General features: G+C 40.1%; 1 protein-coding gene across 1 annotated transcript in view; it reads left to right on the forward strand.

Annotated features, from left to right (window-relative positions):
* Positions 1 to 7,077: 7,077 nt before the first annotated feature.
* Positions 7,078 to 27,636, forward strand: part of GNAI1 (G protein subunit alpha i1) — a 102,610-nt gene continuing 82,051 nt past the window's right edge. The window contains exons 1-2 of the mRNA XM_025872785.2: positions 7,078 to 7,198; positions 7,706 to 7,874. Of these exons, the coding sequence (XP_025728570.1) occupies positions 7,757 to 7,874 (118 nt within the window). The 5' untranslated portion in view covers positions 7,078 to 7,198; positions 7,706 to 7,756. The remainder of the gene's footprint in view (positions 7,199 to 7,705; positions 7,875 to 27,636) is intronic.

Here is a 27,636-nt window from a genome sequence, read left to right on the forward strand (position 1 = left end):
AGTGTATCATTCAGATAACCCTTTAGGGGAGTGTAGTTGACTGACTGCCTCTAACTGCCCATCTTTAGATCCACTGCAGTGTTCAGTGTAGGTCTGAGACTTTACCCTTCAGAAGCTGCCCAGAGTGGGTGAGCAAGGTGAGGGTACAAGACCCCAGGCTGTTTCTGCCCAAGGCAGGACTCTTCCAATGAGCAATATTTACTAGGGAGTGAGGGGGTCAAGATTTTCTCGGAGTTGCACCCTAGTCTGAGGCTATTCCTACCCAGTCCTTCTTTCCTTCTCTCCTTCAGCAGGTGTCAGAGCTGCATCCCATTTGAAGGCGCTCTTCCTGTTCCCCTCTCTTCCCCTAATAAACCTCTTGCACACTCATTCTGTTTTGATATCTTGTTCTCCAAAGACCTGAACTGGTGTGCTCTCTTGTAAAACACTCTGTTTTGTAAACTTCATAGCACCTAGAACTACTTTTGAATGTATCCGGTTTAATTGATCAGCTTACCTATTTATTTAACATCTCTCTCCAACCACTGCCCCCATTCACACCCTGAGGTAATACATCTTTTTTTTTTTTTTTAAAGATAAATTGGATTTTTTTTTTAAAGATTTTATTTATTTATTTGACAGAGAGAGAGAGAAAGCACAAGCAGGGGGAGTGGCAGGCAGAGGCAGAGGGAGAAGCAGGCTCCCCGCCCAGCTGGGGGGAGTCTGATGTGGGACTCGATCCCAGGACCCTGGGATCATGACCTGAGCCGAAGGCAGTCGCTTAACCAACTGAGCCACCCAGGTGCCCCCTGAGGTAATACATCTCACTCATTTATTCCCAGTGCTAAGAACATTGCCTGGCTCATGACAGGCCTTCAGTTAATTTTGTTGAATGAATTAATGAATGGTTTAGAAGACTAGATTTACGCTCTAAATCCAGCTTCTTCCATTTATCCATTTCCAGGGGGTATTTACTGTTCTAGCTGTTGGAGATAAAACAGTAAACAAAAGAAACAAAGTCTCTGCTTTTCTGAATTCATATTCAAGTGAGGGAAGACAGGCAATAATCACAAAAATATGTGGGTTATGTGCTAAGAGTTACAAAGAAGTGGAAGTGCATAGTAAGGGAATGAAGAGTGACAGGTGGGTAGTTAGGGAGTATATTTCCCTGATAAGGTGACATTTGAACAGAGATTTGAATGAAATAAGGGAGTGAGCCAAGCAGATATCTGGCAGGAGAGTGTTTCAGTCAGGGAGAACAGAAGCACAAAGGTGCAATGATGGAGTGTGTTTGGCAAGTTCAAGGAATATCCTGGAGGTAGTGAGGCTGAACCACAGAGAGCAGGAAGGAACGTGGCAGGAAATAATATTAGGGGTGAAAGAGGTAAACTTGGTAAGTCAGGCGAGTCCTTGTATGTCATCATAAGAACTTTAGATGGGATTTTTCTCTAAGTAAGGTGGAAAGTGAATGGATGGTTCTGAGTAGAGGAGTGAAGCTATCTGACTTGACATTTGTAAAGCATGGTTCCAGTTGCTAGCTAGACAATAGTAGGAGACAGTGGTAGAAGCAGAGGGAATAGGAGCAGGCTATTGCAATATTCCATAGACAGTTTGAACCAGGGTGTATCAGTGGGTGTTGATATCACGCCATGTTCCGGATTTATTTGAAGGCAGAGTTAGCGGGATTTCCTGACACACTGGATATATAGGGGTTGGGGGGGGCGGGCGGAATCAATGTTGACTTCCGATTTTTGGCCAGAACAAATGGAAGGGTGGAATTGCTGACTACTGCGTTTCCTCCCCTCGAGCTCAGCTGTGCAGGTGCAAAGACATGTACGGACAAAGACTTTAACCAAGTTGGAGGTTTTCCCTGTTGAATACAATGGTGGCGGTGTTTTGAAGGTACGTGGCAAAAGTGTGATTATCCTAGTGGAAGATGGGACATAAGTTGCATAATGAGAGAAATTAGCACATGACGGGTCACGAGGGACAGGGGAAAGGACTGTGCTCCGGGATGGAAGGACTCGACGGCATTGAAGAATTGGTGGCTGGAAGGCATCACCGGGAGTGAGGTGGAAAAATCAGAGGCTGAGGTCCAAAAGTGGGGCAGCTGTGTTCTTTCTTTTGTACCATAAGCACTTCCTTTCCTACCCCAGCATAACACTTGAGAAGACTCACGGCTAAAATGAAACGATAAATCTCAAATCTACTTCTCCATCTACCATCCCATGTGTCTACCACTCTTTGTGATTAAAATTCGTAAACGTTTCCTCATTAGGCTCTGCATTCAGAGCACTTACTTAACCTGGAATTTTACATAGTATGGATTCCATTTGCAACAGTACATCAAAGTACTTTTGTATCTTTGCCAACCACTCCTTGTTGAAATGACAGATTCGTAGGAACTCAGAATAATTGGGACCTGGCAGGTGATCTAATTCAATAAAATCACTTTGACAGATTGGGATACTGTAGTTTACAGAGGTGAAGGGACTTTCAAAGACAACTTGAAAACAGAGCTTTGAACTGCTCTAAGTTTATCTGATTACCTGCCTAGAGCTTCTTCTACCATAAACTACTGTCAATTCTTTTTCTTTATACTTGTCCCTGAGGATATATTTTGATGTATTGGAAATCATATATTACCCTTTTCCCCTAAACCTCTCCCTCCTTCACTATGTCCTATTGTATGCTTCAGTTTCCCCTGGCCTCATCAACAGTGACGTCAAGACTTACCTGCTTTAGCAGGAACTGTAGCCTCCTAAAAGCATTCCCCAAATAATTCTGAGAGCCCACCAAGGTGGCCTCATCTTCTCATGTGCTCCCAGACAAGTCCGTTGGTTGAAGTCATTTTTTTTTTTAATATTCTGCATGTTTTTTCTCTTCTTTTCCAGTTCCTTTTGTCATGGCCACTGTCTGTGAAGCTACTTGAGGGAAACGGAGGATTGCCACTGGTGCAATGCCCATCAGGAGAAGGTGAATGTCCATACCCAAAGCCCTGCATCTAGAAATTTTAGTCCATGAGTGTGCAGGTGCCTGAGAGGTGGTATGTTCCATTCAGAGATGATAGCTTCTACAATCTCTGCCCTACAATGTAACTTGAACACCCAAAGAGTGTGACTTTTCCTATACAGTCTCTCAGTAATAATTCAACGGGCTTTTCTTTTTCAACCTTTGCCTAGAGTCCCACTTCTCTAATAGAAATGGTTTTGGTTTGGGCTTTTCTAGCTCTAGCTAAAGAGAGGTACAGATGCCATGCTAGCCCTTCTGTTTTTCTAATTTTTTTTTTTAGTCTGTCCCCAAACCAAACTCTTTCCTTCTCACTTAGAAAGCAAAAACCTCAATGTAGGCAATGGAAAAATGTCCCCATGCCACGTCTGTTCTCACCTGTGTGAGCCAAAGATACGCACTGCCCTTCTGATTTCTTTCTCCCTCCCTTTGTGTGTGTGTATGTCAGGTTGTCCTGACTCTGTCTTCTTCTCTAGTTCCTCCTTATCCCTACACTAATCTATCAACACACCAAGCCAACACATCTTGGATACACTCCCTTTTCCCACTTTTGCTTGTTTGTCATATGGCAAGATAAGTAGGGACAAGGTTGGAGGCCAGAAGGAGTCTTTGAATTTTAATCTCAGTTCTGACACTGATCCCATCTGACTTCTGAATGATATAGAATCTCAAAGTTGGAAGGGATCTTTAAGGTTTATCTATTTCTAGATCTTTCCCAAAATGCAATCATCCAGTCTAGATGTTTATATCGTAGTCAAGAATGAGCAAGCTTCTAAGGTTGCCTATTCCCTTTGGGGGAATTGTACGCCATTTTTCTTCACATCAAAGTAAAATTTGTTTGGTGTAGCTTTCTTCCAATACTTCTAAATGTACCACCTTAAAGTCCGGCAGTTTTGAGTTATGACACAGTTTTGAGATACTTTAAGACCTAGATGCCCTCAGTTGAATGTGTCCCAATTGGTCTTAACATGTCTCTAACTTTTTTTAGAACTTAATTCTAGTATAGTTAGCATACAGTGTTATATTAGTTTTGGGTGTACAATTAACTCTCTCAACATATGATGCTTATTAGTACTCAGCAGTAAAAAGAAATGAAGTCCGGATCCATGCTACAACATGGGTGAACCTTGAAAACCATATGTGAAGTGAAAAGAAGCCAGTCCCAAGAGACCACATGCTATATGGCTTCTTTTATATAAAATGTCCAGAATGGACCAATCTACAGAGACAGAAAATACGTTAGTGGTTGCTTAGGACTTGGGGTCAGGGATTGAAAAATTGGGGATAATGGCTATGGGTGATTGGGTTTCTTTTTGGGGTGGTGAAAATAATCTATAATTGATTGCCATAATGTTTGTACAACTCTGTGAATATGCTAAAAGCCATTGAATTGTGCACTTTCAATGGATAAATTATATGGTGTGTGAATTATATCTCAAGAGGGGTTGTTCAAAAAATATGATGTCCAGAAGGGAAAACAATATTCTGAAGTAGATTGCCTTAACCTCTGTATTTCAGTTTCACTCTATAAAATAGATGAGTTAATAATTCCTGTTCCACCTCCTTGACAAGGTTGTTGAATCACACTTTGCAACATCATAATTATGTAAGTTATTGAGTGACTCTCACTGCCTCATATCTGAATTACTAACACAATCCATTTACTGGTAACTCATTTGTTTTGTGGGGTAAGAGCCTATTCTTTTTAAAACACTTATTACCCAACTCAGGAGAATGTAAGGAACACTTAGCACCCATTGCATAAAGTCTTACACTTCACCTTAATATCTAAAGCTTTCTCCAACTTTGTCCCACACTTCCTATCATTCTTTTTTTTTTTAATTTTATTTATTTATTTGAGAGACAGAGAGAATGAGAGAGAAAGCACATGAGATGGGGGGAGGGTCAGAGGGAGAAGCAGACTCCCTGGTGAGCAGGGAGCCCGATGCGGGACTCGATCCCGGGACTCCCGGATCATGACCTGAGCCGAAGGCAGTCGCTTAACCAACTGAGCCACCCAGGCGCCCCTTCCTATCATTCTTCACAGCCAAACTACATTCCAATTATAAAACAATTGCTTTCCCCAACACGTATTTTACGTATTAACCCTTTTAGCTGGTTTTTCCTCTCAAACAAAATGTACTGTTACAGACTGTCTTCCTTTCCCCCTCACCCCCAAATTCGTATGTTGAAGTCCTAACTCCAATATGATGGTATTTGGAGGTGGGTCTTTGGGAGGTAATTAGGTTTAGATGAGGTTATAAGTCTGGGACTCTATGATGGGAAATTAGTCCTTATAAGAAGAGAAAGAGATGAGAGCTCTACATGCCAGGGCACAGCAAGGAGGAGACCACCTGTAAGTCAGGAGGAGAGTCCTCATGGGAGACCTGAATTGCTGGTGCTTTGTTCCTGGACTTCCCAGCCTCCACAACTGTGAGAAATAAATTCCTGTGGTTTAAGTCACCCATCTGTCCTATTTTGTTATGGCAGCCCCAGCTGACCAATATATGCCCCTTGAAATCCTTCACTAATCCTGGTTATGGCTTCCTTCCAAAGTTGGGTTTTTTTTGTTTTTTTTTTTGGTAACTTTCTTCTCTTGTACTCCCCCCCCCACCCCTTACTGATTACTTCATTACTCTGCATCCTCTAAGAAGATTAGCTTCATATAAAGATAATTTTCAGTTCTTATTCACCTATGTACTATATTTTAACTCCTCACCTACTTGACAAGTTTGTCAAATGAGAGAGGTAATGTGGATAATTTTGTTGCATCTTCTTTTCTCCAAAATATGAATTTTATGGTCACTTCATCCAGTATTAAGTCATGGTTGCTTCCTCTTTTCCTGTGGTTGTTGGCCCTACACTCAGTATGGATATTGAGAAAGGCCTCATAGCCAATAATCCAAAATGGCTAATACACAAACACTATGTTGAAAGTTCACTCTGCCAAGTTTAACTCCAGAGTTTCTGAGCATCAACAAAGCACCAAGAAATACAAAGAGGGTAGAAGGTGATTAAGTACAGTTTAAAGCTTGCTCCTTTTTGTTATGTTACAAAAGGTCATAGGAAAAGTTGAGGCAATTCTTGAAATTCTATCTCTTAAGCCCAGAAGGTTTGGCTATTGTAGGAGGACACAAAAGGGCATGTCCAATAAGGAGGAAACTTCAATCTCTGCTAGCCCACAGGCCTGGCTTCAGTGACCCACTTCTGCCTTTGGCATCAGCTCAGCCTTACCTTCATGGAAAACTCAAGCCATTTTTTTTTTTTTTTTTTACAAACACTTTTTAGATAGTAAGACTTCCAGGTGGAAACCAAAGAGCAATTTCCTAATTTTTAATACATTGAAGAGAATGTTTTTCTCTTTGCTACCAGCCCCCTCTTCTAATCAATCAACATTTCCTGCAATGTCAGTAAGGGAAAAGTGTAGTGTAACTGACAGAAGAGACCAGACCTTAAACCTGCACTCATTCATTCCATTCTGGGTGAAATGCCTCCCAGGGCCCTACGAGCTTATCTCCCCCAGACCAGTGGCACTGGAAGGATGGAACCATAATATGAATAAACTCCAACTCATTTTATGGCAAGGAGGCTAACTAAGGCCTGTAAAAGGGAATATCATGCCTGATAGCTTATGATTTACTACCGGGGTCATAATAGGGTTCCAAAATTTGGCGTGGAAGCTTACATGCTACTCCAGAGGAGATAGGTTTTGGTGCGGAGCAGATTTATCTGTGTAGGTGTGTTTTATTGCTCTTGTCATTATAAAATATACTGTGAATATTTGTCTCACATTTTCTCAAGTTATGAGAAAATCTATCAAAATGTTCTCTGCTTGTGAAAAGAAACGCTGAGAATGGATAGAAGGAGGGAAAAGAAGGACCTAAAGAAAAACCTGAAGGAAGTTAACCTCCTAGCCCCCTCCCAGACTTTTCTGTTCCCCACTGTCCCCATCTCTGCTTTCGCCATGGCTCCATTCCCTTCCCAGCTCCCTCTATTTCCCACAACCCTGAAGGCCAGCCGACAGGGGTTTACATTTCGAAAACCCTTGCGTGGCTGCCGGAGCTGGGCATGCTCAAACGCCCAGCACTGGCTTTTTTCAGCTTCCAACTTTGGCAGCTCTCCCACCCGCACCCCGAAAGGGCAGGTCCGCACAGATCCCGCGGTGTGAGTAAGAGGGAAGAAATTAACCCACTCCCACGGAGGGAGCGAGGTAGGGGAGCGAGCCGGGCAGTTAGGCGTTCCGGGGGCGCTTCCAAGGGGCGCGCGCGGGGGTGCCGGGCCCTCGGGGGCTGCGCGGCGCCGGGGTCGGTGGGAGCGCGGGCGCGCGCGCCCGTCCGAGGGGGCGCTGTCCGAGGGCACGTGCGCGGGAGCGCGCCCGGGGAGGGGTCGTGGAGTGGCGGGCGGGGCGGGCAAGGGGCGGGGCCGCGGCGGCGCGCGGACGCCGAGGTCCACCGGGCTTCTTGAGGCTGCGGCGCGGCCACCAGCGGGAGGGCGGCAGCCAGCGTATCCAGAGCCTGAGAACCTGGGACTTCGGGGGCGCTGAGGGACGCAGGAGCGGAACCCGGCCGCGGGGAAGAGCCGCGCGGTGCAGCTCGCTCCTTTGCAGACAGCGCTTTCCTCGCTCCGTTTAGGAAGTGGGTGGGGGTGTTTCGTGGCCAGCGTCGGGAGGTGTTCGAACGCCCGCGCCCGGAAAGGAAGAATTCACCTGTGTTTGAAGGCAGCGCGTCGGACGTGGAGGGAGCGGCGGCGAGCTCTCGCTCCTGGCACAATGGGCTGTACGCTGAGCGCCGAGGATAAGGCGGCGGTGGAACGGAGTAAGATGATCGACCGGAACCTCCGTGAGGATGGCGAGAAGGCGGCGCGCGAGGTCAAGCTGCTGCTGCTCGGTAAGGGCGGCCAGGCGCGTCCCGGGGAGGGAGGGCCCTGGGGTCGGGCAGCGGCTTGCTGGGCGCGGCGCCCTGAGGTGGCCGCTGCTGGCCCCTCGCGTTTGGAAACCCAGAGCGGACGTGTCAGAGCGGCCGAGAGCGCGGCTTGTAGCGCTGGGGGATGGTTTCCGGGCCGGTGCGGTGCAGAGCCGGGGCGGGTGCTCCTCTCCCTGGTCCCCCCCTGCCTCCCTCCTCCCTGGCCGGTGAGAACTCGCCCGCGCGGGGGGGGGGGGCGGCGGGAGCTTCAGTTCACTCACAGGCGTTGGTGTGGACCCCGCGAGGAGCCGAGGAGCGGGTCGCGAGTAAGCCCGGTTTCTCTGAAGTTAGCTCAGCCTTCTGAAGATGAAAGGGAGCGTTCGCGGCAAGGAAAAACAAAAACAAAAAACACAAAACCACACCGCCCCTCCCCCCTTGAAAACCCTTCGTACGCGGTGTCGTATCGCGGTGGTGGTTTTCCCCTGTCAAGAGTGCCTCGCTTTGTGAAATTAGTGCACCTTTTGTGAGGTTCCGTGGGCTCGAAATGTGTCTTTCCTGTTAACTTCCTGTGGCGACTCAGTAAGTGTAAAAGGAGCACTGATTATATTTCCCTTGCCCAGGGAAGTAGGCTCTGCTGGGTGCTTGATTTTTATTACTGTGGAGACGTGGAAACCATCGAAGTTGGGTAACGTTTGCTCCAGTAGTAGGTAAGGCAGGTACTCGAGGGGAGAAACCTATGTGAAAGGTGCGAAAGGGTCACGCGGAAAACAGTTCTCTCCCAGCTGCCACGGTTTCTGATGAATGAGTTTGGCCAGGGACACGCCAGGCTTTTATTTGTTCTTAGTATTGTTCTCTTGGTGGAACGCTACGTGGAGGTCTTTTCCAGCTTTTTGAAAGGAGAGACCAAAAAAAAAAAAAGAAAAAGAAAAAAAATAGTAAGCCAGGATTCTGACTGAGGGATACATTAGGAAAATATTCACAGCATAAGATTTGTAGATCTATGAGTTAGGGTTTTCTTTTGTTTGCCCCCCATCCCCAACATACACACTCTGTAGCTATTTGAGGTAGGGGAAGGATTTCTTAGAATCTTCATTTGCACTTCCAGCGATTGCTTTTGTTTTAGAACAGTTATGATAAAAGATCTTGCACAAACCTGTTTTCAGTAAGCTTCTGTTTCATTGGTTTAATGACTGCAGGAAAAATGGTGGGGTTTTTTTCTCCATTACTAGTAGGCTTAGAAGCAGCAAACTTGGCATGACTAAAAGTAATAATGATCTGAGTCATTTTGCTAGCAAACTGTGAAATAACATTGCATTTTAAAGACCCGGGTGGCTTTCTTTACCCTTGCCCCCAACATAAATCTTTCTCAGTAATACTGTTCACCTAAGTTTTTATGTTAATAAGAACATATTTTGCTTGCCTGGGTCAGTGTATTTTTAGTGTACTGAGCATAGAAGAGACACACCTCGATACGGAAACATGTAGATGTTTCTCTTCTGATGTGGATGTGCTTGAGACAAAAATGAAACAGAAGGAAGCTTACAAAGTTCTTTTCTTGCAGTTTTCTGCGCTCCTGCCCTGATGTATTCTTTCCGAGTATTTTAGTGTGACTCTAGTTTGAGCCAGCCATCCACCATGTTTAAAGCAATTGAAAAATGCTTTAATTAGATGTCTGTTGGAGAGAGATGGACTAGGATGAAGGTCAGAGGAATTGGATTTTGCCTATATTCAGAAGAAATCAGTGTTTCTCAGCCTTAGCGCTACTGGCATTTTAGGCAGGGTAATTCTTTGTTGTGCAGGCTGTCTGGTACCGGGTGGGACGTTTAGCATTGTAGGATGTTCTTTGGCCTCTACCCATCAGATGCCAAGAGCAGCCCCCTCAACCTTTGATCCTTGAAAATGTCTCCAGATAGTCCCCAAAGTCCCCTGGGGGTAAAAATTAATCTCTGGTGAGAGCCTAGATTAATAAGTAAGTACCGTTGAATGTATAATGTAGAAAAGTAAAAGTTGCACCTCTGCAACCAGCTATAACGAGAGTTATGCGGAAGGTGTAGCAGAGTCATGATTTTCAGAAGAAATTACGAGATTTTGTTTTTCTATACCACTAATGTTAGAAAGAGTTCAGAATGATTTTTAAAATTTTTTAGGTCACTGAATTCCTTCAGCTGTCCTTTCTAGCTTTGGTGTTTGGCTTTCCCCAGCATCTCCTCTCTCTGTAGAAATCCCTTTGTAACCCTGTCTTGTTGGCCCAGCTCTCCCTCCTCTTCCTCCTGATCTTACTCCTTCGCTAGCTACCCTTCTGCCCAGGGTCCCAGCACTCCAGTTCCTATAAACAAAATGCTGGCTTATTTCATAAATGTTATTCTTGGAATGTTTCAAAACATTTTTTTTTTCCTAATTTGTCTTTAGCAGTGAAGTTTTGACCTTTGGTTCTTTTTTGGATGTTTGAAGTCGTATGTGTAACTAACTCAATGAAATCATTCCATGTAAAACACAGCTGAGGGGCGCCCGGATGGCACAGCCGGGTAAGCATCTGCCTTCGGCTCAGGTCATGATCCCAGGGTCCTGGGATGGAGCCCCGCATCATCGGGCTCCCTGCTCGGCGGGGAGTCTGCTTCTCCCTCTCCCTCTGCTGTTTCCCCCACTTGTCTCTCTGGCTCGCTCTCTCTCTCTCTCTCTCTCTCTCTCTCAAATAAATAAATAAAATCTTAAAAAAAAAACACAACTGAATCAACTGGAAATACAAAATGGTTTTCTAGGTATTCTATAACCACTGTCACTTCCATTTATATCAAGTTGTCTTCCTCTTCAATTTTATTTTTTTCACCAAATGAATTTTTTCCATTTAAGGCAAAAAGCATCCAAAGTATAGTTAAGATATCATATTAAATAGTTCATCGTATTGCATTTTTTTCTTGAGGCGTGTATGTATTGTCTTTTAGACATCTGGGTTGAGAGATTTAGGTATGAGATGCACATTATTAGAAAAAAAATTTGGTACTGGGTGTCTGTTATAATTTTAAATTTTTTTAAAAATCAGATATTTCACTATCCATATTAGGAACAGTGAGTTAGGCCTTAAAAAAGAGAGGATCTAGTCTAATAATTGACCTAAGGGAAATTAGGTCAGCGGTAGAGTGATTCAAGTCTTTAAGTTTAGTTTCCAGGCATTGGTATGAGAATAAAATCCTAAATAGAAAAACTTATTTTTATAACAAAAGTTTTCTGTCCATTATAGATGGCTAATTGCCTGAGGAGAAAACATTTTTTACTGTCATACCTTTGAGGATGTTACGGTTTATCATTTTTTAAGGGCTGTATCATTAGGTTTTGGCTGTTTTTTTCAGTGAGACTATATTATGCATATGGGTGCTTCTTAAATATTGTTACAATTTTCAAAGATGTAAAGGGTTAATTATACAAAAGTAAAACTTTCATCCATTCTTCATTATTCATTTCACTCTGAAGCTGAGTTTTGAATCTCCTTTACTCCACCTCATTATCCTCTCCACTCATCCTCACAGACAAACAAAAATCCACACCCTTTCTCTTTCTGGAGTTTGTTTTAAATGTTATAGGTTGAGTGAAAATGAGGTGAGGGATAAGCTCTCTTCTGCTTGGTGAATATTTTTCCATTGCGACCAGCAACCAGCTCTTTGAGAAGCTACATCATTAATCTTTTTGTTCCCTTTAAACTTGCCCTGTGACTTCCTTTGTTGGGAAATTCTGGCATTGCAGGACTTTGGATTTTGCATGGCTTTAGCTATTTCCTTAGCATTGGCTCAGGATCTTAGATGTCAGGAGTCCCATTTCCTTGAATAAATGGACCTGGTATTTCAACAAGGGTTCTGTGCTTCTCCCTCACTCACCTACCTGAGGTTAACAGTTACTTTGATAGACACTACAGGTGGTATTAACGTGTGTTTTGAAAGGGTTGATTTTTCTGTATCTTCTGTTTCTCATCCTTGAAATTTGTAGTTTCAAGTTCTCCCATGTCTCTGGCGGCCTGATTCCAGAAGGCTTTCTTTCCACCTTCTGGTCTTTTGCCTCTAGCTTACTCTTCCTATCACGCTGATTCCTTGCTCAGAAACCTTTGTTGACTTCTCCATTGCCTGCACAATAAAAACTTTCTTCTAGACCTCCCTTCCTCCACCCTTATACTCTTCTCCTCAGGGCACCCTCCTCCTCCAGATAGGAACAGTTGGCATATGGCGAAGCATATTGCACTCTCGTTTCTAGTGTTGTTTAGCTGTGTGCCCTGCCTGTTTCTCTGACTCGTGTGGACACTTTAGGGGCAGAATCATTGTAAGTTGTACTTGAATCCATCCCTAACAACCATTTACTTTGTCATGTGCTTAAGTAGTTCCTAATTATGTTAATACCTAGTGTAGAATTAGGACTTAACCTAGAATACAAACCATATACTTTGCCATTTTCAGTATTGTTGGGAATAAGTATCCAGCCAAACAAAGTAAACTAGAAAGGAGTATTAACAGCATGTGATGACCAAAATAAGCTCATGGTATCTAAAAGCAAATTGGTTTAAGAATTCTTTTTGATTTTTATGAGAACCTTTCACAGTCCTTATATTATTTGAGAAATTAGGGAAATTAGAGAAAAATGACAGCGGATATTCATTGGAGGAAAGTCTGCTATGTTGCAGTTGTTATGTCATTCCTTACATTTTTTTTTTCTTTTGTACATCTCATTTTGTAATCTTTATTTTTGGCCTCTTTTAACCATAAATAAAGAGCATGAGTCCTGTTAAATTTATCAGTGATAGGAAATCTAATGCCTATGTTATAGGATTTAGTAGATGCTTGGAAATATAATGCTTGTCTTCTAGGATTTAGTGGGAGATGTTATTTAAACCTGGGAATGATTACTGTGATTTTTTAAACAAAAAGTGAGCATCCAACCACAGTCTTACTGTTTTTCTTATGTGTGCCTCAGCCTTGGAAAGTTCAAACTACCATAGATTCCCATGGGAGGACCTGAATGTATCTGTTGCACTTCTGGGTCATGTATTTCTTGGTCACCTTTTCTGGCCTGCAGCTACCCAATGTGTGACTTCCCACAGTGTGACATTGGGGAAGCTCAGATCCCAGATGGCATTTGAGCTGTATGAACTAAGGGCAGCAGCACCTAAGCTTGTAAAGTGCTTAGCCTTCTGTCATAACTTGTTACGTACTAATGAAAAACCTTACCAGAAATAAGGCAAACATCATTTTAAGGTGGATGTTCACTCCATAAACGTAGTGGCTTTTAAACAATGTAAAATGTAATTAACTTTATGTTCCTGGAGGTCCAAGTCCAAAATGGGGTTCACCAGGCTAGAATCAGGATGTCAGCAGGGTTAATTTTCTTCTAAAGGTCCCAGAGGAGAATCTATTTCTTTGCCTTTTCCAGCCTCTGTATAGAGGCTACCTGCTTTCACTGGCGCATGGGACCTTTCTCCATCTTCAGAGCCAGCAGTGGCTGGTAGAGTCTTTCTCATGTAGCATTGCTCTTGTGCTGGTCCGTTCACTTACAAGGATCCTGTGATTACATTGGACCTGGATAATACAGGATAACTACCTCACCTCAGGAGGCTTGTTTTAATCACATCTACACAGTTCTTTTGACATGTAGGGTGACATGTTCTCAGGTTCCAGGGATTGGGACGTGGGCATCTTTGGGAGCTATTTACTCTGCCTCCCATAGTCTGCCCTCTGGCTGCTAAAGATTTATGTAAAATGCATTTACCGAATTCCAGCATCTCTCAGAGTCTCAGCCCATGACAGCATCAGCACAGTGTCCAAAATCTCATCCAGATCTCATAATCTAACTCACTTTGGGTGAGATTCTGGGTATAATCCATCCTGTGACAAAGTTCTTCTCTGCCTGTGAACCTGTGAAACTTCAGAACATGTCATTTGCTCATATAATATAATGGTGGGACCAGCACAGAGTATCCAGTTATAGGTCTTCCTGTTCAGAAAGAAAGTGGAACAAAGAAAAGGAGTCATCCAGTCCCCTGCACTGTCCAAACTACATTAGGTTTCAAGACCTGGGAATAATCCTCTGATCCTGCTCCACCTTCCAGGTGCTAGACTCCGCCCTTCCTTTTTAATGAAAGGTAGCACATGTTTGCCGCTGAGTAATTTTCTCACCCGGTTTCTTGCCTGTAGAATTCTTGTGACCTGACAGCATTCTTTCATTTTGGACTCTCTTAATTTATCTTTTTTCTTTTCCCTTTTTACTATAACCAGCAAGCAAGAAAACAGCGTGTACCTTCCAACAGTTTTCTTGGAAATCTTCTCATCTAAATACCCAAGTACATAGCTTCTATGTTCTGTTTTCACATAACCATAGGACATAATTCACTTAAGCTTTCTGCCACTAGGTAGCAAGGATCCCCTTTCTGCCAGTTTATAATAACATGTTCCTCCTTTACATCCAAGTCCTCGCCAGCAGCACTGTTAAAATCCGTATGTCTGTCAGCAGCATGTTCATGTCAATGAAAATATTTTCTGAGATCTCTCTCATATGTTTTCTCTAATATATGCTCATATAGGTGTTAACATCTGTATTTTTGATAGCGCGTTGGGAGCAATCCAGGCTTTTTCTACTTTGTTCCTCAAAATTTCAGCCTCTGCCCATTGCCTGATTCCAAACCCACTTCCACATTTTTGGTGGTTTTTTTTTGTGTGTGTGTGTGTGGCAGCATCATTGATATGTCATGTATAACTTTAGAACATGCAGAATGATTTTAACTTCATTTTCTTCAGTCCTTTACAATTTATGTGACTATCATGGTAACAGCAAAATCACCAGTTTCTAGTGCTTCATATTGAACCCATGGTATTTTACTCCAGACATAGTGTTACAGAGTAAGACTTTTATTTTTGTTTGCCTCTGCTTCAGTGAAGTTCTTCCTGACCATCTAGTCTAAATTTGTCTTCCTTCCTCTCCCTTCCTAATTATACCATTTTGAAATCATCTTGTGCATTTACTTTTTTATCATCTGTTGTGCCTCTTGTTAGGGTTGGTTTCCTCAGAGCATAAATCCAGTCCGACTTGTTTATCATCTAATGGCACAGAGTAGTCCTTCCATAAATGTTGATTAAATGATTGCCTAGTTAAATAATTGGACATTAATTTTGACTAATCTTTTAAAGTGAAAAAGTTGATACATTTTTCTTGTGCCTTGGATAATTTTATTGAGTTTTGGCCCAGTATATTCTCATTTATTTCTTTTATATCTTGCTGGTTAGCGTAACTAAAACCTACTACATTATTATTCACACTCTTCTAAAAACTGGAGTTAATTTAGGATACCTAATTCTTGTTGCATGATCAGAAGGATGTTATGACTCCTGGGAAATTAGGTATAGAGTGAAATGTGATTTTTATATTTGTGTATTCTGCACACTTTTTTTTTTTTGTGGACACTTTTTCAACAGGATTGTTGCATTGGTATTTCTTTTTTCTTTTTTTTAAAGATTTTATTTATTTATTTGAGAGAGAGAGAATGAGAGATAGCACGAGAGGGAAGAGGGTCAGAGGGAGAAGCAGACTCCCTGCCGAGCAGGGAGCCCGATGTGGGACTCGATCCCAGGACTCCAGGATCATGACCTGAGCCGAAGGCAGTCGCTTAACCGACTGAGCCACCCAGGCGCCCTGCATTGGTATTTCACATGTTATTTGAGTGCTTCCTTAAAATGCATGCAGTCATACGATGTGGCATCAAATGTATTCTCACAATAATATCTTTCACAGCAGGACAATGAGATTGTTAACTTTGGCTTTCTGGAGCCAGTAGGGTGCTCAGAAACTGACCAAAGTCTGTTCTTTACGTCTTGCCTGTCCTTATGTGGCAGGAATTATTGGTGGCATTTGCAAAGTGCGTTGTATGTTTTTGGTTTGGAGTTATGCCTTAGGTTTACCAAATCCTTATGAGAATTTACGATTTACTTAGGGAAATAAAATATATACATAAAAGTAGTTCCTCATAGTGGCAGGTAGGGAAGAAATGGTGTAATAATTGATACTAGGGGAGGTGAGCTTTAACATTGGGGTTCTTCATTATTGATCACAGATGAGGGTGGTGGTCATGTACATCTCAGAAATTACTGTGGTTATAAATCTGTCCATTTCCATGCATTTCTGAGCTTATTTTTTGATCCTGCCTGGTTGTAAGCTCTGTATTATATAGAAACCTGCAATTTAGAAGAGACTTTGCTATCTATAACTTTGTTTTCTTACAGTCTCCACATAGAAGGAATTTTAGCCCTCCAGCATTTATTTAGCTTTATCCAGAGACTCTTTACACAGGGAAAGGCGATTGACCTACAACTCTGGCAGTAAAATGTTTTCCTTGAGATCTTGGACAAGTTATCCTAATTCTTTAAGCTTTAAAATTTTTTCTCATAAATTCTGGATAATAAATGTACCTACCTCATAGGGCTGGGGGACAAAGTAAGCTAATACATCCAGAGTACTTAGAATAATACATGGCACAGAAGCTCTTAATAAATATAAGCTGTTATGATAAATACTTCAGAGACTCTTTGGAGTCAGCCCTCCCTCTCTGTCTCCTTCCAGTTTGATCCATTTATGGTCATAGATATTAAATCCTTTTATTGGCTCTTCTTAGCAATGGGTATGTACATAGCAAAGATATCAAGAAGTATAAAATCAGTCTTAATTACTAATTTCTGATCCAGCCATGGCTTCCTTGTGGGACTTGGCATTCTGTTAACAGTATCCCCATTGGGCAAAGACCAGGTAAATATCTGTGCTGTTAGGAATTCTAGAGAGAGTAGATTTTAAGTAATTGGAAAACTTTACAAATGATTTAAATGTAATTTTCTCTCCCTTTTATTACCCATTTTTAGAATAAATGTAATAATTTCCTGCAAACTTTCCTTTTATCTTTCTTGAAAATAAAACAAGGCTATTAGTGTAAGTTATGAAACATTATTTGAGTTGACTCAGATGAATGTGCCATTTCTCTGGGGAATTTATGATTACTTCCCCCAAATTTTAAAAACCTTTTATGAAACTTTCTGTACTGATGACTCAAACAGATTCGTAATAAAACTCTAAAATGACCATGAATTTACTTTTAAGAGAGAAGTAGCATCTCTTGAGAAGTGGTAGTAACCTTGATATAGAAACAATGAAACATTGAATTTATGATAGTATTTGTCTCTTTTAATAATATTTCAGAGGAGTCTCTTAAAGACTTAGCCTTGAATTACCTGGAATTTCTTCTGTTTACTTTGCCTTTCTAAGGCACAGTCTAAATTTTTTTCTAGTAATTTACTTATCTAATCTATATTGTAATATTTATTGTTTGTTTGGGCACATGTCTTTTATTTGACAGCCTTTCATGATATTTAAGAAGCATGGGACCTGTAAGTAAATGACCCCTAAGATCAATATAATATAATAGGAATTAGAAGAAAACTGCCTTCTTATTGGTAGTTTTGAAGTTAATCTAATTTCAAGAGTTAAATTTATTTCAGTGCAATTTAAAATTGATCTGAGTTTTCACAAACTGAGCAGTCAGTGTAATCAGCAACAAGATCAAGAATTATAGGCAAGGGATGTGCTCTGACTGTAAACCATTCGTCAGTCTGGTCAGTTAAGTTGCTGGAACTGATGAGCTGATGCTCATCAAGGCCAGTGCTGTGCACTCCCACTCACTCATCCTCTCTTGCCTCCCAGAACCTTCCATCCACCCTGGTTCTCTCTGCCGTCCTCACATTTCTCCTAAAGACTCCTGCGTCCTGGTCCATAAACATTTTTAAGTCATGCCCAGCATTAAAAATAATAAAATCCAAGCAAAACTGTCCATGCTGTCCTTAAATCATTTTAACTCTTTCATTTTCCATCTGACCTTTTCAAAATATGAGGCTGCATTCCCATTTTTACTTTTTCACTTTACATTCGCTCTTTAAACTGCTTTTTATTTAAAAAGTTATTTTTCAATTATATAGGAATATTGAGAAATAGAACAGGCACTCATGTAATCCATACAAATATATTTTTTTAGAGAGAGATTATTTTATGGTTAGTCTCTGTCTTCTGGATTTTTTTTTTATAATTAGGTCAGGCTTCTCATTCTAACTTCCTGTCTCAACTTTTCTCCAGGTTTTTTTTTTTTTTTTTAATCTCCTTCTCTTTTTGGTTACTTATATATTTTCTGTTCACCTTATCTATTTAGCAGTAAACTAATGTGCCTTTTAGCATACTGAGTTTTTTATTTTATTAGTAATATTTGTATTTCTAGAAACCTTTTGTAAATAGTTTATTCTAATATTTTCTAGCTTTTTAAAAACGTCACTTTCATCATACCATACTTAATTCATAGTCTCTTTGTGAAAAATTTATTATATAAAGTTCTTAGGGTTCACATATTTGTAGGGTCTTGACTGTATGTCACCGTAGGTAGATAGCGTCCTCTAGTAATTTTCTATTGTGAGCACATATTTGTTTTTTTAAGATTTTTTATTTTATTTATTTGACAGGGAGAGACAGCGAGAGAGGGAACACAAGCAGGGGGAGTGGGAGAGGGAGAAGCAGGCTTCCCGCAGAGCAGCAAGCCCGGGGATCATGACCTGAGCTGAAGGCAGACACCCAACGACTGAGCCACCCAGGCGCCCCTATTTTGAGCACATATTAACCAGCACATTGTCTTTGTGAATCCTGTGCACCCCAGGTTGGCTGTAGCTTTCCTCTTAGTCTCGTGGGGTGAGGATAGAGGGCGGGTTTACTTTACTTACCTTATTAACGCAATATTCCAAACGGAAGGCGCCAACTCTTACCCACTTACCTAGCCACTTCCTCCTTCTCCCTGTTGCCTCTATTTTAGTTGGTGGCACCACCGATCCTTGATTTATTTGCTTTCACACTCATTAGTCAAAAGTTCTCTCGACTTTGTTTTCTAAATATTTTGCTTATTTTCCTTTCTCGCGTTTTATCATCCAGCAATGCTGAACTTAAGGTTTCCCTTCATTCCTGTACATTTTTTTTTTTTTTTTTTTTTTGGCCTCTCGCCACCCTTTGCTCATGTGGTCTCTGCTTAGGATGAGGGGTATGTGCGTATGTGCGTGCGTGCGCGCGTGTGGTGGGTTGGCTCTCCCAGTACTGTTCTGGACTTCTTCATTAATTTCCATGGTGCCCCTGTTCCTGGCAGCCGGGTTTTTGTTTTCTTGCCTGCCAGCATCCACTGCTTATTGGTCTATTATGGCTCATTTTGTTCACGGCCGGGATGGTTTCTCTTACGGTCTTGCCCCTCCTTTGTATCTCATGGATGCTATGGACCTCCTGATCTGTTTTTCCTGGGCAGCCTTTTGCTGCAAAGCCAATACTGGTAGCCAGGCTTTTTCTTGGCTACCTTGAGTGCTCTGTCTTCTCTGGTCACATCAAGCATGTGGAAGATTATCTGTCCTATGCATTTCACAGTGGTGCAGATATGCCATGGCGAGATGACCTCAGATGTTCCTTCTGCACAGCCACACTTCTCCACCAGGCTGCGTAGATGTGTTCCTGCCTCGGTGACTTTCTTCTCCCAGATCTCACACAGACCCTCTGCCTTGAGCAGTCTCTTCATCTTCTCTGCAATACTGGTCACCTCTGAAACCATGGCTCAGAGGGGGATATCAAGATAGAGGTGACTCCCGGCCTCTCTCATCCCTAGCTCCCTTCTGCCTTTGCTACTAGGCCACTGATGACGCTATGGCTGCCAGGCTGACGGTCTCTGCCATGCGATGCCTGGAAAGTAAACCACTTGTGCTCATCCATTTTCATCTGATGGCACTAAGGCACCCCATCTGCCTCTTTTCCCATTATGCATGTAAATGCAAAGGAGGAAAAAAAAAACACATCAGTAATTTTCAAAATATTACCAGCATATACATCCGCTTTTGTTCTTTACATTTCTGCTCTGAAGTTAGGTCTTTTCATACTTGTCCTTTTTGTATGCTTTTGCTGGTCCAGGTCTGCTCACCTTATTTTCCTAAAGCAGCTCTTCTTAAATTTAAACTTTAATATGCATAGAAATAAGTTGTCAACTTTTAAAATGTAGATTTTCATTCTGAGTCTGGGATGGAGCCTGAGATTCTGCATTTCTCATGGGCTCTCAGGGGCTGTCTTTGCCGCTGATCCCCAGGCCAGTGCATACTTTGGGAAGCAGAATCCTAGAGTAGGTGATCCTCCTGGATCTTTTCCATTTATCCATTGGATAAGCATTTTTCAAGACTTATCCCATCTTTGCCACATTTGTGAAATCTCCCATAACCTCATCTATAAGGTATTTGAAACAATGCTTTGCACAAAGTAAGAGCTCACTGTAATTTATACATACACATATGTACATGTGCATCTGTAAAGCCTGTAACACTTATATAGTTAAGCTCTTAATGTTAACCTGAAATGGTTTTTTTAGTAGCGCATTTTGAGAAAAACTGTTTGATATTATCTTGCATGGAAACATGCACTTCCTGGAGAGTGATCAAAAACTATAATTAGTCATAATGAATCTTCTGTGTATTTAGCAAGAATTTTTAAAGTGGATTTCATCTTTTGATGATATGATTATTCAGGTCAGGTTGACTGTGACCTTATAAATATGTTTTTATGAACATTTTCATCTGGTAATGTTCGTGATGACATTCCTTTCTCAGAAGTAAATCAAGGATGGTTGCAAACTCTGAGAAAGTTTATAGTCATGGGTCTTGAAATAATTGATTGTACTATTTTTATGTAACCTCATCTCTCCTCATCTGGCCTCACATACAACATGATTTCCATTGCCTTTAAAAGGCAATTCTGATCTTAGAAAACTATCCTTTACATTAATATTTACTGACAGGTGCTACAAACTATGAAACATTTTGTGATTAAATATAGCATAAATGATCTATCACTTCTGCTTTCATTTGCTGGTTAGGCTTTAAGTTAGTTATGACCCCTGGTTCTTATGAAATGTGTAAATTCATTCAATAAATATTTAGAGATGCCAATGCTATAGCCTGCATTATCTAGGTATCTGGAAATGGAACAGTCTTTGGGAAGCAGATATTAATTAAAATACAGGAAATATTCTTTAAGTGTTTTACCATAGGATAAAAGCAATATGGTTATTTTGGCTTGTTTACTAATTAAGGATAAAGAAAATGGGTTTTGTGTTTCTTCTCCCTTTTGTCTTACTATGCCTGTGTAGTAGATCATTTTAACTTTGTTTTGGATGGCTGCATTTTATACATCAGGTTGAGTTTTATTGCTTTTTGCCAAAAGCTATTCAAAAGCTTTCAGATCAAGGAGTTAGTAAGGAACTCCAGAATAATTTATACTGTGCACATGGCGATGCTTAGAATTTTAGGACTAATTTCTTGAAAAGTTATCAACCAACAGCGTAGCCCATGGGAGTTTTAGCAGTCTTTTGAGATGACTTAAACTCCGATATAAAATGTAACCAGTATAAAATGAGTAGTTCTGAAGAATAGAAAACTCTTAACAGACTCTTAGTCGTGGCTATATTTGAAGAGCCAGTCAGCAGGACTTTTATAATTCATAGACTTGTGTAGATTTTGAATTATATTTGGGTATGTGTATGTTTTTGTTAATCAGTGAGCAAATGTTATTTAAAAAAACAAAACAAAACAAAAAATGTTAGAAAATTCAAGCATCAGAACGAGTCTTTCAGATAAACAATTCATTTTTATTTTTTTTCTGAATAGAAGTAGAAAATGCTGTAAAGTTCTTGTAGAATGAACCCATATACATGGGGGACTAAGTTGAGAACTCAACTTTAATAGTTTCAGAATTGTGTGGTATTCTAGAAATCACTTGGCATAATGGTTTCTCTGGATTTCTGAAAGTTAAGATTAGTTATTTAGATTTATGATAGTTTTAGTCATTAAATATTATATGGATAAGTTTGCAACCAAGATATTCAGTGCATTTGATAGGACATTTTGAGTAAGAATATAGAGATGTGACTTACTTGTCATTTATTTCCCATGTATGTAGTCTGTGATTTAAGAAAGGTTTTTAATAACATATCTATCATTTACCTTTGCAGCATTTTCAAGGTTTAGTTTACTGTTACTAAGATTCTAAAATTGGATATGTGTGTGCCTTAAATTGAAGCATTCAGCTGGAGCATTTCTGTTATGATATATTGATTCTGTTATTCTGAGTATGTTTCTTCTAATAATGGATTGTATGGTGTAGATCCAAGATAGTTGCATACTTTAATGCAACAGTGGTGTGATAATTTCAGTATAGAGACTTCATAAAAGATAGAGTCTGCAACTTTTCTTGGGTGTAAAATATTCACAAAGTTTTTCTAACTATCATCTGTTTTTCTAATTTTATCTTTAATATTTATGTATTATTCTCTTATAAAAATGGCATCTGTGCTGGTAGACACAGTAAACATTTGGCATGGTGTGTGAAGAGTACCCCCGTTTATAGGTAAGGCTTTTTCTGTGTTAGGAGGAGATACTTTTCAAGCTAGCTCCGGCACAGAGTGTGTTCTGAGGCAGACATCTCAGAGGAAACCCAACACTGAAACTTTAAAGCTGGTGGGTGGGGAACAAGACTGTGCCTTTGGCTTTGGAGCTGGTGGCCTTGCCATGGTGGTTTCCTTCCAGCCTTCTGATTCCTCCATAAGTTTTATGCTCAGTTTATACTTCTCACTGCTTCAAACTCTTAATTTGTTTTCCAAAATCAGACAACTCTGATCTGCCCATCTCACTTTTTGTCCTCAGCTGTGGAGTCTTCAGCCTTTGGCAGGTGGAGGTTGGGCTACCTTTTGGTCAAACACTCGATCCTCCTAGGTCCAGGCAGCTGTGGCGGGACAGCAGTACAGAGCCGTGGCATGGCGCCCGCTCCTCGGCCAAGGAAAGAAAGGGCTGTCAGGCTCTGTTAAACAAAAAAGTTTGGTGCTGCTTCCAAAACCTTTATACATCTAGTATCAAAATAGTTTACTTATTATCTTTTAACGAAGAAGTGGCCTTTTTTTTTTATCAGACTGTTCCATCAGCGACAGCATATATGTTCATTGCCTTACATGCTTTGTGTCATTTAGTCTTGAGCTTTACGTGAGATGTTACTAATATCTCAATGTAACTTGAATATCCTTAGTTATGTACAGCATTATTGTGTTATAGGAAGAAAATATAGGCACCGCTCTCTTTTGTTCTAGTATCTAATTATTTTCAAAGGCTGATTGTCTAATTATTGAGTATTACATGTGTTCTTTGAATATTTGGGAAAATAAGCCTTTGAGTAAGTTTCTTTCCTCTATGCATTTTGAATAGTTTAAATGATACTGTATATGTATATAACGATGTACTTTTGTGGCTTATGTATCTACCTACCATTAAATATTTCCAAATATATCTCAAGTTTAGTGCCTACACTAATCCATCTTCTAGATCTGCATAATTTATTGAATCACACTAATGTTGAAAATTGAGATCTTTCAGTTTTATAATCATATTCTGCCATGAGGACTGCATTTTATGTGTCTGTCATTGCCTGTATTCCTGATTATTTCCTTAAATTATTGGGTTACAAAGTTTGAACTGTTTTAAGACTGATGATGTGTACAACTAGATTGCTTTCCCCGTGTATTCTGGGTCCCACCCCTGCAGGTGGCATGTGAGACAGCTGTTTCACCTCACCTTCATTAGCATTGAGGGTTCTTGTAATTGTCTGTACTAAACTGATGAGTAAAAACGGCTTCACATTGTTACTTTAATCTGCAGTCTAATTTGCGAAGGGGTGGTGGAAGGACAGTCTGTTCTAAAGAAGTGAGTCTTGTCCATTTTGAGATTCATCAGAACTTACCCTTTAATACTTTGCATACTTGTTGCATATGATTTCCCGTTGTGTGCTTCTTGATTTTGTTGCTTTTGGACGTACATTGCTTGTTTTATCTCAAGTTCAGTAAGAAGGTTTAGAGTTGCTTAAGGTGTTGGGTCAGTAACTGTGCCTTGAGTGATTTTTGACAAATGTTTTTTTGGTATTAATTTAATTATATATGCCTTCAGAATATACAACCCGAGAACTTTCTCAGCAGTAGAGAAGACTTTCTTAAACAACAAGGAACAAGTGCAAATTGTAGTAGACAAAATGGATTAATTCATTCCTGTTAACATTGATGACGTGTGCACCATGAACAAAGTGGGGCAAAAAGCATGCTATGTACCACCTATTATGATGGAAATGCACATTAAAATGAGTTATCATTTCATGCTTCTCAGAATCAGACAACACCAAATGCTGAGCTGGACAACTTTAATATCCTTTTGGGTGGGAACATCAGTTGCTAGAAGCATGTTGGGTAAAGATACACATCCCTTGGAGGTAGTAATCCCACTCCCAGGTACAGACTCCAGAGAAAGTATAGTAGCTGTAGTGAGAAAAATGTTCCCTGCGATATTGCTAGTAAGAGCAAAATTTGAAATACCTAAATTATTCATCATCAGGTGTGACTAAATGCGAAAGAATGAATAGAGTATATCTTAAAAATGAAATTGTCTATACAAATGAAATACTGTACAGAGAAAGGAAACAGTGTGATAAATCTCAGTGGCAATGTTAAATATGCAGTTTGCAAAATGATAGGCTCTATGACCCATTCATATAAAGTTAAAAAATCTTAAAAACTGTATCATATGTTTATAGGTAGACTATATAAGGAAGTCTAAGAAAGTGCCTGGTGAGGCTAACCATCAAAATCAGAGTGCTCGTTATTTTAAGGAAGGGAGAAAGGGAAGTAGATGAGGGAGAGGTGTCTAGGGTGCTGTAATGCTTTCATCTTCTGAGGCCCAGATGTTTGTTCTCTTATTTTCTGGATACTTTTGTATGACTGGAATATTTCATAAGTAAACAGAAGTTTTGTTATTATAGGCTAATTCATCGCAGTTTTGGCATCTTCGTTTTCTGTGCTCCCACATCTGGTTATTTCCCAAGCCTTGTTTACTCTCATTTCCATTGCCTTGTCCATCTTCCTCCTCCTCCCATTTTTTCACATGAATTAATCTGCTGTAATACCCTCCCACCTGGTCTTCCTACCTACACACTTTCTGCCCTCCATTCTAAATTAGTCCTCATAAATGACAGCTTTGATCTTATCAGTAATTTCTCAGAAGTCTTTAATAGCTCCGGTTATTTACAGAATATCACCCTGTTTATTAGTATGGTATTCAAGAGCTTCTGTGGTTTGGCTTCCACCCTGCCTTTTCATATTTCCCATGACTATCCCTTGGCAGTCTCTGAGGACCTCCTGTGCTTTCTCATCTTTGATACCCTTGCTCATGCTGTTCTTCTTTCTAGGAATACCTTTCCATCCTTACCAGTTTCCAGTCCTGCCCATGTGTGTTTAAGAGCTGAGTTTGGGACAATGTTTGTCAAAATTGAATAATATCTATGTCTTTAATAAAGAGGAAACAGTTCTTACAGGTTCCTAATATTGGTCTACATACATTGTGACATCACTTTATACAATTATGCAACACATAACTAGGTGTAAAAATCACATGTTTCTAACTTCTAAGCAGTCATAAAGCCAAAAAAATTACAAGTTTACAAATTAAACAGTTCTTAGGAACATTACTTGTTTGTTCTGTGCCGATTGCGATATGAATCCGGTAGAGACTACTTTTTGCATTTGGCATGCCTGTACTACCAAATGCTGCAAGATGTCTCAGTTCTCTCCTCCACTTTCTATAATTGAGCTATTGTAAAACCCTCATTCCTGTGATGCTCCCACCTTCATTGGAATAAATGCCTCATTGAGGAATCATCTGTGAGTATCATGAATAATAAGGCTCGGTGGTGTTCCTACCATGTAGCCTGATTTTATACATGAGGATAATGGGGACCTTAATGCAGATATCATTCACTAAATCTTTAATTAGCTACTGTCAGCTGTGGGCTCTGTCAAGTGTGTGGAGCCAAACAAGCATCAAACATGGGTCCTGCCCTCAAGGAGTTTAGTGGCAAAATAAAGCAAAAGGAAACCTTAGTTATGGGGAGAATAAATGCTGGGGGTGGGCTTTGAACTTACAAGGAGAGGCACTTGAATTTTAAGTTCAGAGCTGTTTACTATTCAGCCCTTCAGCTGTTAAAGTGCACAAACAATATTCGGTTGATATGTTTATATTGAGTTGATTTCTCTACTTTTGTATTTATGTTCTTCATTCTCCTTTCTTTGCCTCTCATTTCTTTTTCATGGACCCTGTTTCTTCAATTTTTTAGAACTGGGGTAGGTAATATTAATCTCATGTTGCAAAGTAGGAAATCAAAATTGAGGCTTAGATAGATATGTAATTTGCCCAAGGTTGTACAACTAGTAAGTGGCCAGGCTAGGTCTTGTCTGTCTCATCAAATTCCAGGTTCTTAACCCTCTTGGTATATTGCTTGTCAAGTACTTTCTTAGATCTAAAGTAAACTTCTATCCTCGTCTTATATTAAGTGGACTTTTGCTTTTGAGAAATTAAAGGGTATTTTCCCTCCATTAGGGGGACAGAGTCTGGTAAAGAGTGGACATTCAGTAAATGTTGGTTGAATAAATTACAGTTATATCTTATGTTGAAAGAATTAATCACTATAACTTAAAACACCAGTATTAACTGATATACATAATCAGGTGTTTTAACTGGATTTTTTAAAGGGGAGAATAACTCCTACCTGTACATTTAAATAGTGTCAGTGTTTTGTTTTTTAAAAATGTGAGAAACCAAGTTTAGGATATAGTCTGAGATTAGTACAGATTCAGTCTCATCTTTTATATCTTTTTATCTAGGGCTGAAATATTTCAAATGAAAAATGAAATATATATATATTTTAGAAATACAGGTATAATTAAATATCCTGAATCTTTGAAGAAAGAGTTAATTATACTTAAAAACTATATTTAGCAAAGAATGAATGTGGATTATTATATTTTAGAAATACTTTCTTCTATGTCAATGACTTCCCCATTAACCAAAGTAGCTGAAATGTTAATTTTTTCAGACTATGCCACAAAGTAAAAATATCCCTATCATTCACAAGCTGGCCACAGCATGATGATAACAGAGACTCTTAAGAGGGCCGATTAAATTAATCAAGTTTGTCATGTCTGATGTACTCTTCAAAAAGAATCCAAGTATTCTTTTTAATTTGGCATCCTTTTTTTTTCTTTGATAAAGGCATAATACATAGTTTTACATCCCTGGTTTAAGGTTTTGATTATAATATGTGTATCTTAAAAAATGGGAAGCTGTAGTTAATGCTTGTACAGTATCTTTCTAATAACTTTGGAAGTATATTTGAACACTGATAGGTCTGATTATCAAATTGAAGTTAAGACCATTTCCCTTCCTACAGGTTAACCAGGGATATATTGGAGGTATTTTTGGTCTGATACAATTGAAGAAAAAGAGATGATTAATAAACAACTCAAGAGTGCTTGGGATAGACAGCTTGTTTCATCCAAAATACTAAAATACAAATATACAAAGGAGTGCTTCTGGTCAGCTTATTTTGAGGGGTCGTATTAGTTAATGGCCTTACCATCCTTAAACAGGGCCCTGGGTGCTTCAGAAAATACAAAAAAGCAGATCTGTCTTTTGTGCCTTGGGCAAGAAGGAGAGGAAAAAAAAAATTGTGAACTGAATATAATACTTTTTTTTCCTTGCATTTAGAAAATTGTCTAGTTTTCTTAATCTTTTGTGACATCTACTCTGTTTCCTACACT

The sequence above is a fragment of the Callorhinus ursinus genome, unplaced genomic scaffold (genome assembly GCF_003265705.2).
Source record: "Callorhinus ursinus isolate GAN/ISIS: 27379988/994484 unplaced genomic scaffold, GSC_fseal_2.0 scaffold12, whole genome shotgun sequence".
Classification (NCBI taxonomy): Eukaryota; Metazoa; Chordata; class Mammalia; order Carnivora; family Otariidae; genus Callorhinus; species Callorhinus ursinus.